General features: G+C 47.3%; 1 protein-coding gene across 1 annotated transcript in view; it reads right to left on the bottom strand.

Moving 5' to 3' along the window:
• The window catches only part of LOC311527379 (uncharacterized protein), an 87,187-nt gene that overhangs the window by 70,847 nt on the left and 3,262 nt on the right, over window positions 1-13,078 (bottom strand). The window contains exons 9-21 of the mRNA XM_084641298.1: window positions 12,086-12,215; window positions 10,883-11,064; window positions 10,716-10,807; window positions 10,490-10,614; window positions 9,898-10,087; window positions 3,875-3,951; window positions 3,590-3,673; window positions 3,419-3,513; window positions 2,854-3,015; window positions 2,216-2,260; window positions 1,794-1,958; window positions 1,205-1,301; window positions 921-1,102 (exon numbers count right to left, since the gene is read on the bottom strand). Coding sequence (XP_084497424.1) covers window positions 921-1,102; window positions 1,205-1,301; window positions 1,794-1,958; window positions 2,216-2,260; window positions 2,854-3,015; window positions 3,419-3,513; window positions 3,590-3,673; window positions 3,875-3,951; window positions 9,898-10,087; window positions 10,490-10,614; window positions 10,716-10,807; window positions 10,883-11,064; window positions 12,086-12,215 — 1,626 coding nt within the window. The remainder of the gene's footprint in view (window positions 1-920; window positions 1,103-1,204; window positions 1,302-1,793; window positions 1,959-2,215; window positions 2,261-2,853; window positions 3,016-3,418; window positions 3,514-3,589; window positions 3,674-3,874; window positions 3,952-9,897; window positions 10,088-10,489; window positions 10,615-10,715; window positions 10,808-10,882; window positions 11,065-12,085; window positions 12,216-13,078) is intronic.

Genomic DNA, 13,078 nt, shown 5'->3' with positions numbered 1-13,078 from the left:
GGCTGGTTTAGAAGTAGAAATTTGTAAATTTTACATCCATAACTGATTTAGAGTGTCATCTTTAGGAAAGAGATATTTAGACCTTGTCCAAAGCTCAGTCAATCCTTTAAGTATATATATTTGGCTCTGCAGAGCCAGACTAAGTAGTCCAGCAGCCTGGGTTCTCACAACTTTAACTCATTTGTAAGCGTTAGAATACAGCAGGCTAGGTTTTATTCTCAGTCATCCCTGACCCAGAGATCTCACATAAGCAGCACAATCTACAGGAAACTGAATACCATCTCTATCTAGGTATATTAGACCAAACTCCTCATTCTATCCATGGGGGTATTCTAATTTCTTGTGAAGAGCAATAGCCTTACAGATCATTCCAGGGATAACTGCCAGCCTGGAGTATTGTGGGAGTAGTAGACAAGTTGCCTGTCCAGGCTGCAGAATGGCAGAGCTAGTGTCATGTTACCAAGACAAGAGAAGGTCCAGAACAAGTAGCTCAAGTCCAGTGCAGTAGCAAGGGGTAGTTTGTTGTCAGGAAACATTGCTTGAATGTTAAGCAAGGAAGTATTTAAAAAAAACCCACACATTTGGAAAGGGCTATAGAGAGGGGGCTTGTATTGCAATAATGAGATCAGATTAGTGCCTGAAAAAAGTTAGTGGTTTATATGACCATTACTCTGAAGCTTTGGACATTGCCTGGTTGTGAGAGTTGAGGGAAAAGAATCAGATGGCAGCCAAACGACAGCTGCTGAAGGTACAGATACCTACAGTCTAGTCCAGTCCTATGGCTTGGAACAGACTCTGCTGGTAGGACAGCAAATCTGATTTTGTAGATCAGCCCTTTCTATTGCATCTTTGGTTTGCATTTCACTCACAATTATGACCATTCCTAATTGGAGTCAGATACTAGTTTGTAGGGAGCTTACTCTGGACTTCAGGATTCTTTTGTTGATGTGCAGCTTCACGCCCCTTCTTGTGTCCAGAGCAATTCCATTTGCTTGGAGTTGGGTCATGGGAATGTTTCTGTTGTCTATACTCACAGCAGAGAGGATCCCTGGGAAAGCTGGGATGGCAACAGTCATGTGTGTGGAGTTACAGGTTGCTGGGCCTGCAAGAATAGCTCTGTTAGTGTCCAGAGACATTTTAAGGTCCAAGTCCCTCTCGGGTCAGAGGAGGGACCAGCTTCCTCTGTGAAGAGGGGAAGTTTTACCTGGTGCACAGATCATTCTTGATTCTACAGTTAGCCGCTGGTCAGGAGGCCCATATGAAAGCTTGAGTGCCACAGTATATAGCATCTGGTTGTCTTGCTGCAGAGGATAGATACGGTTGAGAACAGCAGGTTATTCAGAGTGCAGTTCCCAGTGCCAGGTATAAAAGAAGCCTATTAGGATTCAGTAAGCCAGGCTGTAGTTCTGAAGAGACTTCAGAAGTTATGAGAAGTCTTGCAGGGCATGTTAGCCATTTAAATTGTTGGGAAGGCAGAAAGCCACTGGAATTACACCCTAGCCATTTCACATAACTCCTACACACAGGAGTTTTGGGAAGGGTGTACAAGCTCCATTCTAGGCCCTCATGCACCACCTGGATTCATAGCCAGAAGTCAAGCTGAAGCTCTCACACACTCCCATTTCCAGATGCCCTCATGGACTGCATGTAGAGTCAGACTAATCAGACTGCCCCAATAGCTCAGACTAGTGAGCCTCAGAAGTCTGAGGCTTCTCACGGTTCTATTTATAGACACCATCGTTTGCCGATGGCAAGTTTTGCCTTTCAGCCTCGAGACAGTCTTGTGCACCTACCTTGTAAGAGGCGACTCCAGTTGCACCAAAAGAAACCTGGAAGATTAGGTTGTTGCTGTCAGCTAGGAATGTATACCCTTGCTGCATGGCTTGCCTAAGGCTTAGCCTGTGTGTTCGTGTTCCATCATCTATGGACAGTATCCAGGCCATCTGAGATTCTGTAGTCTGCAATTTGAGACTTCTGGTCAGTCAAGCATAAGGTTTTTCCATTACCGAGCAAGGGGGTTATTGTTCTTATCTTTAAGAAGTGTTAAGACTGCTGTGAGTGGCAGCTTGGCTAACCAACACAAGAGAGATACTGAAGGGTCCAGTTTGCTACTTTAGCAAGCATCACCAAAGTGGCAGTTTCTACATGCAGCAGTTCTACTTTAGAGGCATGTTACTTTGCACACCCAGCCCCCATTTTGACCGACGTTTCATACCATGTGTTCATCAGCAAAACTGGGAAGGAGTCTTGGAAACACAACCTGAAAGAGAACGGGACAGCAGCTGACTTCAAAGCACACTGTTCAAAGAGAAGAGGATACCAAGCAAGCTTTCCATGGTGAATGGAACAAGGAGCCTCTAACCCATTAGAGGAATGGAAGCTTTCGGGGAGCCTTCTGAGGAAGTGTGCTGCAGTGGCTAGAGGCCTGGCTTGTTTTCAGAGGAACAAGGTGGGGAAGCAGCAAATGCTGTTCTCCCCCTGTAGTTTAGGGCACCTGTGCCCAGGTTGACAGCTACTGACCATTAGCCAATAGAGGGGTCTACATAATTCAGTAAGCTGTGCCAAGCCTAGCCAGGGAAGCCCTTAGAAGTACACAAAGGAGGAGGTAAAGGTAACTAGCTAGAGTTTTTACAAATAAGAAGGCTAGTCTTTAATCTGAGTCTTCCCAGAGATCAGGAAGGGGAAAATCCACTATCCTCCTGCTACTCAGTCTTATTTCCTTACTCCCACCACCCAAAGAGAGTCGACAGACACATCTTCAAGATTTGACTGAGAGGCCATTGAGGTGTCAGACTCCTCTCTACAGCTGAGAGCGGTTCCCTTTCCAAGGGATTGTCAAACTGCCCCACTTACTGCCATGAAGTCTTTAGTACAGTTTGTAGCTCCTGTAAAAATAGTAGGGACGACTTCATCTGCTTGAAGAGAATCACAGCCAATACTGTAGGTTACATTCTTGTCCCTTGCAATGGTTTTGTTGAGCACCAGCAGCTCTAGTCTCAGCTGGTGTTGGCCATGCTATAGCAAGAGAACACATTGGTCAGAATAAGACAGTGGCACAGTTTTACATTACTAGATGTTGCCTCAGATCAGCAATTAGAGCCAACCCTCAGAGGCCACATGTTCAAGTTGAGAATTTGCTTCAGCTGAAGTTGCTGTCTATAGAAGAGGCAGGGTTAGTTTTTAAAAATGGCTGTATTTGCATCCTTACTCAAAGGAAGGAATTTGATTTGTTGGGAGCCATTTGATTAGTCATTATTACATGGAAGCACCACCTCAGTGGGTGCTCTCAGGAGAAGGAGTCTCCCAGGAAAGAGATGGTACGTTACATGACCCAACACTGTAGTTGGGTCACTTAGGAGGAGTCACTTTGGAGCCTCTGTCAAGTGAGCATGTTCCCAAAGCAGAGGGACAGTTTTACCTCTAGTCTGGTGCAGTTCACATACAGAGCAGTTACAGTCAGCCTCTCATGATCCACCATGTAGTCACAGTCTACAATCTCTTCACCACTTCCATCTAGAAAGAGTAAGCTGGTCAGCTATGCTGCTAGAAGTTGCCTTGAGAACCTAGCTAAACATGCAGCAATACATACCAACTACATGGACCTGCCAGAAGTTGCTTCCAAGCTCTCTGGGAAACCCAATCAACATTTTGTCAGTGTGACAAGACACCGTCCCTACAAGAGGAAGTGAGCAGTCTGATATCAACTCCTTGCAACACAGGATAGAAGACAGCATACAGGCCGTTAGTATGCTAAAACCCACTCACTCCAGCAAATGGAGAAGAGAGTCACCGCAGGGTCAGTAAAACTATCCTATCAGCCTCAAGACAAGTCCACTCCTGCCCCCCACCATGATCAGGGGAATGCCCTGGTTACCTGGGAAGTCTAGAGCCATGGAACTAGTAACACCAGCTGTCAAGGGCACTATAAGGCAACCAAGTAAAAGAAGCAGCCTGCAAACAAGAGAGAAGATGCTCAGAAGCCAGCACAGCAAACAGAACCCTCCCTATACACAACCCTACGCAACCCACCCACTTACCACATGCTGTAAAAGGACCAGCCTAGCTGTAATACAGGCAACCTCATGGCTCAGAGTCAAGCCACCCACATGAAAACACCAGAACAACTCACCTCCTACTCAGCTACAGGGGTTATATAGGAGGGGCTGCAGCCCCAGCACACCAGCAGCTCTTGGAAAACACCTGGGATGCTTCCTCAACACCTGCTAGCAGCTGACTCTGAGGCTGATGGTTTGCACCTGGCCCTGTTCTGTGCTGCAATCAGTGAGGAGGGGCAGCTTAGGGACAAAGCTCCTCTTTCAAGGGGATTTTATGCCCCTTTGCACAATTTTCTGTTTCCCTTCACTTTTAAGATTACTTTCGGTATCCATTTTTCCTTTCACCCTGCTCTTCCACCGCCTTTCTCCCTCCGCTAGAAGATGGAGCAAAATAGCTGAGGAGCTAGAAACAGACAAATGCTTTGTGTGGCAGCCTTAAGCTCCCCTAGCCCTTTGCCCCTTACCAAGGAGAACACTTGGCATTGCTGGGCTCTTCTGCCCACTAAAACAGCCTTGTGCTCAGCCATGGGGTTTGTAGGTCACCCCACGCTTGGGAACTATCCTCAGTAGCCCCCGCCCGGGAAATCTTCATTGCCAGGGTAGTTCTGTTGAGGAGGGATAGTTTGTCCAATATCTAGTTTGCCATAACTGTTACCAATGTGAATGAATCCTCCCAACCCTCGGGGAAGTAGAGGAATGGTTGTCGTCAGTATTAATCTGTATGTAAGGGGACTGTTGCCCCCTTATTAACATTCAGTGGGGGTGTTTTAGTTGCTAACTCTCAGTACTAAAAAGAGGGAAGGGTCGATGGGTATGGTGAGCAGCTGGGGAGAGCGAGGGGGACCCTGGGCAGCGGGCCCAGCATAGGGAGACGCCTGAGCCAAGAGGCTCTGCAGGCCAGGTTTGGATCATAACCCCGACAGGGCAGGGGCGACACTGGGAAGAAGGGTCCTACCACTTAGAGCCTGAGAGCGTGCAGCCACCACAAGAGCAAGCGTCCAACCCACAGCATCCCCGCTAGCAGGGCTAGGTCTGGTCATTATCTGTTTAATAGTCCTCTTTGCAAGTGTAATGCATACACTGCAATTGAAATTTGGCTATATGAGGCTAGCATTAGTCTCCTTTCCACCATGCTATTTCAAGTCATACGCTAAGTGAGATAGCAGAGCTTTGAAAACTGTGTTTGTTCCCTGGCATCTCTTCGCACCCCTAGCCAGGGGCAGCAGCTCTGCATAATTTTGGGTGGCGCCCAGAAAGGGTCCAAGTCCCACCCCCACGCATCTGCCTAAGGCTCTGGGAGGGAGTTTAGGTGCAGGAGGGGTGCAGACTATGAGAGAGACTTTGGGTGCTGCGTGCAGGCTTTGGCCTGGGACAGAGGGTTAGGGTGCAGGGCTGGGCCAAGGATGAGGGGTTTGGGATGCAGAAAGCAGGCTGCCCTGGGGCTGCGGGCCAGAGAGGAGAATTCCCCCCAGCCCTCTACCCCCCTGGCAGCAGCAAGTACTGGGGAGGGAGGAGGGCCTCTCCCCAGCACAATACTCATCCAAGCTCTCCACAGCTGCTGCTCAGGAGGTCCAGCCAGGATAAGCCCCCCGCAGTGAGGCACAGCAGCCACCTCAGATTGCCCCCAGTGCCGCTCCCTTGTAGCTGGCAGTGGCCAGCGAGGGAGCGGACCATGGAGCTGCAGGGGGCAGCTGCCCATAGCAGGCAGGGATGCTCCAGGTGAGGCACACAGGGGTGGCAGGTGGGCCCTGGGGAAAGACCTGCCCTCAACATTGGTGAAGCTGGGCCCTCCCAGGCCCTGAATTTTCTGGAGCCTGGGCACCATGGGCCCAAACAACTCACTGCCCCTGCCCCTTGCACAGTGTAGGCAATATAGAGAACTATATACAGGACTAGGCCTCCTACTGTAGTTCTTAGAGCAAGGAAGGTGATTTACCTAGAGAGGTACTGTGGGGAGTGGAAGGGGGAGAAATCCGCACTGGAAGCCCCCTCAGATTCTGCCAGCAGCCCTCTAACAGTGCTTTCTCACTGCTATTACTTGAGCTTCCCTTGATATACAAACATGAGAAATGGAGTAGGGTTAGGTGACAGGAATACTCAGTCATTCCAAGAAAAGATCCTCGAACAGCAAGAGGAACAGGCACTGCTCTCATCCTAATATAGCTATAGTTATCCTAAAGGATTATGTGGGGGAAGGAAAGTAGGAAGCAGGGAGATATTTAGTTATTCATACAGAGAAAAAAAAAATCACAGTTCAGACAATTTATCCCATTAAATTCTAACTTGAGAGAAAGCACAGAATTTGGAGGGGAGGGGGGGAAATGTGTAGTCAGTGTTTAGTTCCATGGCACTAGAGATCCTAGCAATTTCACACATCTAGGAAAGCAGCAGCTGTGGAGAATACAGTCACCTGAGGTGCTAGTATAGTGATATCTGACACTAGGGTTAAGCTACTGTCCAGCCCCAGAGGAGAGGGCCCTCAAGTTAATTACGCAATTGTGAGGAAGTTTGCTTTTTTGTTGTTTTTTAAACCAGCTAAGTCTTTTGTCAGCCAGGCAAGTTACTCAGTCTTGAAGGGGGTGTAAATAGCCTGATGAAGAGTTCATTTTAAATCTAAGGATAGTAGTTAGTAAAAAGATGGCTCTATTCTCTGTCTACCCTGCCTTTTTGGAAGTAGCCTCACTGATTTTATGCTATGGCCAGAGTAGGTCATAGAGTAAGTAGGGACATTTAAATTTTCCAGTTAAAGGTAGCAACTGTGCCACAGTTGCTCTGTTATGCAGTAAGTAAGCACCCTGATTTTCAAAGGGTTAAAAAAAAACCCTCAAGTTGATCCCATTTCAAAACAAGAACCCCAACACTATGTGATTAGATCCACTGGGTGTGTAGTCTGGAACTGTGGCAGGCATGCTGTGTAGCCCTGACTCTTCTTCCCCCTGCCCTAGAGGCAATTAAAAAACCATACACCCACCCTCAAACTAGCCAATTAAACCAAAAAACCAAGCCCAAATCCAGTATTCCCACCCCCCACATTTGGCATATAACTGCCTATTCCTGATCAGGTGTCACTTTCTGCATGTAGCATAGGTACCTCAGCCCACATGGAGTTGTCAGAGACTATGGCAGAGAAGAGATGTTGCCAAAATAACCCTGGCAAAGGTCTTGGTTTGGACAAGTCTACTTTTCTAGGTCCAGTTACTGGCCACCAACTGCTGCGTGGCTCTAGGTTTTGTGTAGGGCAAGTATTGCCAATTCGGAAATCAGGACTACAGTTTGTTCTTGCCTGCTGCATCTCTGGGAGCTGGTGTTCACAGAAAACCACAGCTATGGAGGACAGCTTTATGAAAGCCCTATTGCTGGCCTAAGTTTAAGCCTAGTGTAGTGGCTAGTATCTGCCAGAGTCACCACCACTATGCCAGGACACTTGAGCTACACAGCGCGTGGCTGGAGACCCTAGCCCTGCAACTGCATGGGTAAGCTAGAAGAGTAGCAGAAGGTTGACAAACAGCACAACATTTTCTAGAATACAGTTGTCTCTTCAAAAATGCCCCATAGTGTCAAGTGTAGTGAGTCCAACTGCTTTTGTAATAGGCACTATGAGTGGTTAGTTTCATTAGTGCTAGACATGGCGCCGTTAGTATAAGAACACAAGATCTCCTAAAATGTAGGGCTAGTAAGCAGACTCTTGCGGATCTACCTTGCTACTACTGCTGATGTACTGATGGGCATTGACTTCTACTGGTTGAGTCGTGGATAGGATCAGAGGAAACATGGAGCTCTTTAGCGCAAAGACCGAGGCCCAGGGTTGTCACCTTAATGATGAATGTAGGTTAGGTTGAGATTAGGCTCACTCTCTCCTTGGTGTATCTGCAGAATAAGGGTTCTTAAATACTGCCAACAATACAAGTGCCTTCACCCTACTACATTAACTGAACAGTAAGGAGCAGCTGTATAGTAGAATAGGTACTTACGACAATTAAACAATGGAATTAGGACAGTTGTCAGGCTAGTGCAGTTACTATTGAGTTAACATTTTGTACCATGGGACTGGCTGGTTGGTCGGTCTGGGCTTTAGAGAGGTGCCAAGTCTCACTGGCTTCTGGTGGAAACTAGAAGCTAGATTTTCAGAAGGGGCTACTTCTGAAATAAAGGAGAGAGAGTCTACCATGAACTAGTGCATCCAGCAGTTTATTTTGTCACAGGTCATTTAGCATATCACTTTCCCATTACAGCTTTTGTCCTCTTCAGATTTTTAAAGAGAGCCACTGACACCAGTGCAGTGACCATCAGGCCAAGGACCACAGTAGCTGCTGCTGCTACTACAGTGGTCCATGCTCCTTCTCTCACGGGAGTTTCTTCTGTAGGGAGGAAAAAAGGGTGAACCACAAGTCAGTGGCCAGATTATGCCATAACTTGGATTGGCAACAACATGCCTCAGTTAGGTCAAGGAGAGGGTATTTGTTCCATACCTTGGGTTGAAGGCCATTCATCTGCTACAAAGCTAACAGGACCAGGTAAGCTTGCTACACCGGAGTTCTCTGCTTGCATCACAACAACATCTGCAAGAGATTAGTCAACACATAATTCTGACTAACTGGAGTCTGGAAATCCACAAACATAGCAAGCTAACTGGAATATCAACAGGAATGCTTCAAGGTCTAGAAAACATGGCCTACAAGAAGGTGGAAAGGGGGTTTAGTCCAGCAAAGACAACTGAGCGGTACCTTACTTTGACATGCTTGAAGTCTTTCCACTGATAACAGTGCTGGATCAATCAGGGGCTTCAATCACAGCAAGGGATGTTTAGGTTAGGAAAGGTTTCTCTCCTAATGTCTAACTGCAAGGGTAGGTAGGCACTGGAGCAAAGTTACCTAGATGGTTTGCAGAATTTGTCACTGGTGGTTGTTAACGAAAAGTAGAGCGGGATAGATAGTACTTAGTCCTGGCTGAGTGCAGGAGACTAGAAGACCTAGCAAGTTCCCTTTCACACCTACATTATTCTGCTGTGGTAGGACGGCATGTTTACGTGACATTCTAGTTGCCAGCAGTGATTAAATCCTACCTCGTTTGTTTCTGGCTGAGGGAGGACATTGTGTTGAACACAGAGGGGAGTCTGGATGAAGTCTGTCACAGAGAAGAGCACTGCAGTGGAAGTACACCTAGGAGGAAAGATAAGGGAGAGACATTTGGAGCACAGGAAGCCCGAGCCTTTAGCTAGTGGAAGAGGGACTGCACTTACTAGGCTAGTGAGAGCCTTGTCACCCGCTACAAAGGCAAAGGTCTTCACTTCAAATCTCTGGCGATAGTTGGGATAGCTGACTGCTAGGCCCACTGGATGAAATGCGGTTCTGTAGTTATCTAGTTCATAGTCACACCTACAGGAGGTCATGTAGAAAGGCAGCTTCTCAGAGAGGTCAGAGTTGAAATCAGGCAAGAAGAGAGTCTTGGAAGGTTTGCGTCATTAACATTCAAGTTTAATATTTAGTCCATTACCCAAGAGACCCTCAATACTGTTTCCTAGAGATCTGCCAGAGCTTGGAAGCCTGCATTTGGACAGCAATTCATTGGGGTTGAGTCACTCAGTTGTGAGCCATTAGAGTGACAGTTGGCATTTACACATTTTAGTCCTTGAGCATGTGCACTCTCAAATGTCTAGCTTGACCTAAGGCTAGAGCGACCTCCACTTTGTGGTCAGATCATAGCCAGACAGCAACCCTTTGCGCCTACATCTGTGTGAGGAACATGCGCTCACAGCTCCAACAAGCCTTTGCATAGCACTTCAGGGAAACACTTGAGCAGACCAGCCTCACCTATGTTCCTACAGGAGTTGGAATATACCTACCCATCCACAACAATGTTCCACCGGGGCAGAGAGCTTGGATCTTGCGAGGTTGTTGCCCAGCAGTCATCCAGTACCAGTCGGATGTTGGGGTCATTGCGGTTCAGAACTTGCACTTCCAAGAAGATTGGTTGCCGCAGATATTTCACAATAGGGTACTGGTCGTCACTGTAGGGCTGCATGTAGGAGTCATCTGAAAAAACCAAGGACGGCAGAGTTGACAGCCCAGTTCGCAATAGGTAGGAATCTCAATCTAGAGAGATGAAGCAGCCAGCTAAGTAAGAAGTCTGGTACTGTAGATGCATAGAAGGACACAGCTAGTGAGTGCTTTAGTTGAACTCCTTGCACAGGGAGAGAAAAAGCCTCCTAAACTCAACATCCCTACTGGATTCCCCCATAGCAAGAGGCTCTATTAAAACCTAGCCTGCCAGGTCTACATCACAGACCAGTAGTGATGGAATCATGCCACCCCCAGATATCAAAAGGTCTCTGGGTCTACTGCTCTGGACAGTAGGGACTGAAGAGCTCCTTTGACTATGGAGGGAATCACTCATTTCTGCCCTGCACACAATTTGCAGCTAGATGCAAGCTTTACCTGGATAGATCAGCAGGATCAAGGAGAGAGGACCCTGGTTTATTGAAGAAACTGGAGGAGGGAGACTGCTTATCCTTACGCTCAGGGACGCATCACCACTTTTGTAGGTGCACACTACGGTCAGCCTGAAAGGCAGAATGCGCAGCATCAGCTTAGCTGGCAATTTGCAGTCAGTCACTTTGCTTAGTGTTGCGATGGGCTGTCACCAGCAGAGTTGTGGACTGACCTGAATTCACTGTCCCTAGAAATCCTGCGTGGCGGTTGATCTGCCCACAAGGCACGCACTTCGTTCTCATAAGTTGTCCTCTCGCCTTCAAACTACAGGGGATACAGGAGTCTTAGTGACTGCCCTGCCACATGAGCGCCTTTCGCAGACACTGTCCTGACACTTACCCTCTGCCTTGTCCCACACCTGTTCAGTGGGACGTGAAACCGAACCATGTCATTTGAGGGAGACTTGAAGACTGGTTTGCATGTAGGATCTCTTAGCCTGATGGTATCCAAGTCTAGGGCTGGTTTTGTCCTGTCACTCTGTACTTCAAAGTCCATGTAGCCATCCTGAGTGCACACAGCAGCTGAAACATTCAAGGAATTGGGATGGGTTGCTGTAGGGGACTCCTGGACATGGGGCTATGGCAGCTCCTGCCTCAGTTCAGTGAGGGACTCGAGTATTCTGAGCTGTGTGCACAGGGGCCCTAACTACCCTAGGAGGAGCTGTCCTGAGCCTACTGGATTGTAGTTTCTCCAGTTTGTATTGCATGACCTGGAGGGCAAGGATCCTGCAACAGCTCATACCAGGAGGCTCAAGGACCCAGAGCTGCTGGCAAGCAGTGCTCTATGGCTTAGATGAGGGGGAACCAAAACCTGAGACTAGGCTGGAAACATTGCATTAGGAGTTGTTTAGGGCAGGCCAGGCAGGAGAAGTGGTATGGCTCCAGGTCAAGATTAGTTGCACTGTAGGTTGGGGGACAGCTGGTGAATTCTTTTCTGCAGAAGAGAGCTAGCAGCTGCTGGGGAGCCAGGAACTATGGGAAAAGCTTATGAGATGTTCAGTTGTATGTGGGGCTGCCTACCTGCCACCTTGGGGACGGGGGCATGCAAGAGGGGAGGGAGAAGGAGGAGGAAAGCAGTTCATTTTACAGTGAACACAAATGCACTTTGATGATCAGACACCAAAGACTCCCTTCCACTTCCAAGGAGTGGATGTCCAGAATATCTAAGTATGTAATCAGATACATAGGCCTGAGACGCCCCACCACCTAGGAAGGGGCATCCATTTTAGATTGAATTAGTGTGACTTGGCATCTTTATAGTGGAGCCCATTAGTTGCTGAGAACCACCCTACATTGTAAGTTTTGCTTGCCAGCTATTAAGAGTTTACATCAAATATATCAACACTTTAGCCATATGTTCACCCAATGAATCTTGGGCTGTGCGCTGCAGTTTGAGGTCCACTCATGTTCTCCTGTACGGAGGTGGATGACAGCCAGCTTCAGTATTTCATGCTGAGCATGATGAAGTCTCATTTGTAGGCCAGTACTTCTGGGATAGCTGAACCAGCACAGAATGAGTTGACAGAAGTACATGTGGTCTTACCTATTGGTGCATGTTGATCACAGGGACACTCTGGGTAAGTGACCATTGACACCATTTCTCCACGGAAGTTGAAAGTTAGCCTTAGAGATGCTATGTATGACTGAAGTCCTAAGCAGCTCTCCTTGTACAGCTGGAAGAGAGGGAGGCCGGCCACAACATTTGTTATTTAAGACAGCTGAAAGTCTGTAATGGTAATTTTAGTTATTTATGTTTGCTGGTAAGAGGACAATGGCAAAGGTAGCCTTTTGCCCAAGATCAGACACTCATTTAGACTGGACCAATCTAGCCAGAAATATTTTGCTTTGATTAGCTATTTCTTACTCCAGGAGATTGAGTAGGCTGGTTTAGAAGTAGAAATTTGTAAATTTTACATCCATAACTGATTTAGAGTGTCATCTTTAGGAAAGAGATATTTAGACCTTGTCCAAAGCTCAGTCAATCCTTTAAGTATATATATTTGGCTCTGCAGAGCCAGACTAAGTAGTCCAGCAGCCTGGGTTCTCACAACTTTAACTCATTTGTAAGCGTTAGAATACAGCAGGCTAGGTTTTATTCTCAGTCATCCCTGACCCAGAGATCTCACATAAGCAGCACAATCTACAGGAAACTGAATACCATCTCTATCTAGGTATATTAGACCAAACTCCTCATTCTATCCATGGGGGTATTCTAATTTCTTGTGAAGAGCAATAGCCTTACAGATCATTCCAGGGATAACTGCCAGCCTGGAGTATTGTGGGAGTAGTAGACAAGTTGCCTGTCCAGGCTGCAGAATGGCAGAGCTAGTGTCATGTTACCAAGACAAGAGAAGGTCCAGAACAAGTAGCTCAAGTCCAGTGCAGTAGCAAGGGGTAGTTTGTTGTCAGGAAACATTGCTTGAATGTTAAGCAAGGAAGTATTTAAAAAAAACCCACACATTTGGAAAGGGCTATAGAGAGGGGGCTTGTATTGCAATAATGAGATCAGATTAGTGCCTGAAAAAAGTTAGTGGTT

Source organism: Lepidochelys olivacea (genome assembly GCF_965140295.1).
Source record: "Lepidochelys olivacea isolate rLepOli2 genome assembly, chromosome: 10".
In the NCBI taxonomy this organism is placed as follows: Eukaryota; Metazoa; Chordata; order Testudines; family Cheloniidae; genus Lepidochelys; species Lepidochelys olivacea.
The sequence above is the reverse complement of the archived record's forward strand: the minus strand, read 5'-3'. Positions and strand labels throughout refer to the sequence as shown.